This window comes from Formica exsecta, unplaced genomic scaffold (genome assembly GCF_003651465.1).
Source record: "Formica exsecta isolate Colony F162 unplaced genomic scaffold, ASM365146v1 C16326128, whole genome shotgun sequence".
NCBI lineage: Eukaryota > Metazoa > Arthropoda > Insecta > Hymenoptera > Formicidae > Formica > Formica exsecta.
In genome coordinates, this window is record NW_021846442.1 from 1 (window position 1) to 701 (window position 701).

At 38.7% G+C, this 701-nt stretch overlaps 1 protein-coding gene across 1 annotated transcript; it reads right to left on the reverse strand.

Annotated features, from left to right (window-relative positions):
- Window positions 1-366: 366 nt before the first annotated feature.
- On the reverse strand, window positions 367-687 carry LOC115233870 (neuroligin-3-like; the record flags this gene model as incomplete). Its single annotated transcript, XM_029804527.1, has 1 exon — window positions 367-687. A coding segment is annotated over one exon (321 nt), but the record flags the coding sequence as incomplete, so codon positions are not given.
- Between the last annotated feature and the right edge of the window lie 14 nt (window positions 688-701).

Here is a 701-nt window from a genome sequence, read left to right on the forward strand (position 1 = left end):
TCTCTCTCTCTCTCTCTCTCTTTCTCTCTTAAGATTTCATCTTTCTTTCCCCATTCGCACTATGACCGTGATCAAAAACGGCGTTAGAAGTTCGCGATGTCAAACGAATTCTGTCACATTTTTTATTTTAATTGAATAAAGTTAGTAAACGGTTAAATCTAGAAACGTGATATATATTGCTGCAAGAATCTTGAAATTTAAATTCAAAACAAGATTTTTTAAGGTCGATACTATTAAAATTTCTTAAAGTCTGTAGAATTCTTTGAAGAGTTGTGTGAAACAAAACTATAAGACTTGGATAAATTTATAACTTTAAGTGTAATGAGAATCTAATATTAATGAATTCGAGTATTTTTCTGGATATACTCACCCGAATCCTTGAAACTCCGGGCCTAGATAAGACAGGAGATCCTTCTGAAAGTCCGGCTTGATGACGACACCATCGACGCTTGGACCAAACGCGCTAAGAAACGTCGGAGGCTGAATGTCGACTTGCATCAGTTCTTCCAGACTGCTCTCCCTCAGACAATCTACTATAAGCTCATTGTCTTTGAGAAGATCATCGGGAATGGAACAGTTGATAGCCTTGGCCAGTTTCAGGGCGTAGGATACAGGATCTTCTATCACAGCCCAGGATGAAAGGGCGCTGCCCGACAGCAGTATAGCTCGTTTGAACAATCCTGCAAATAAAAAAAACGCTT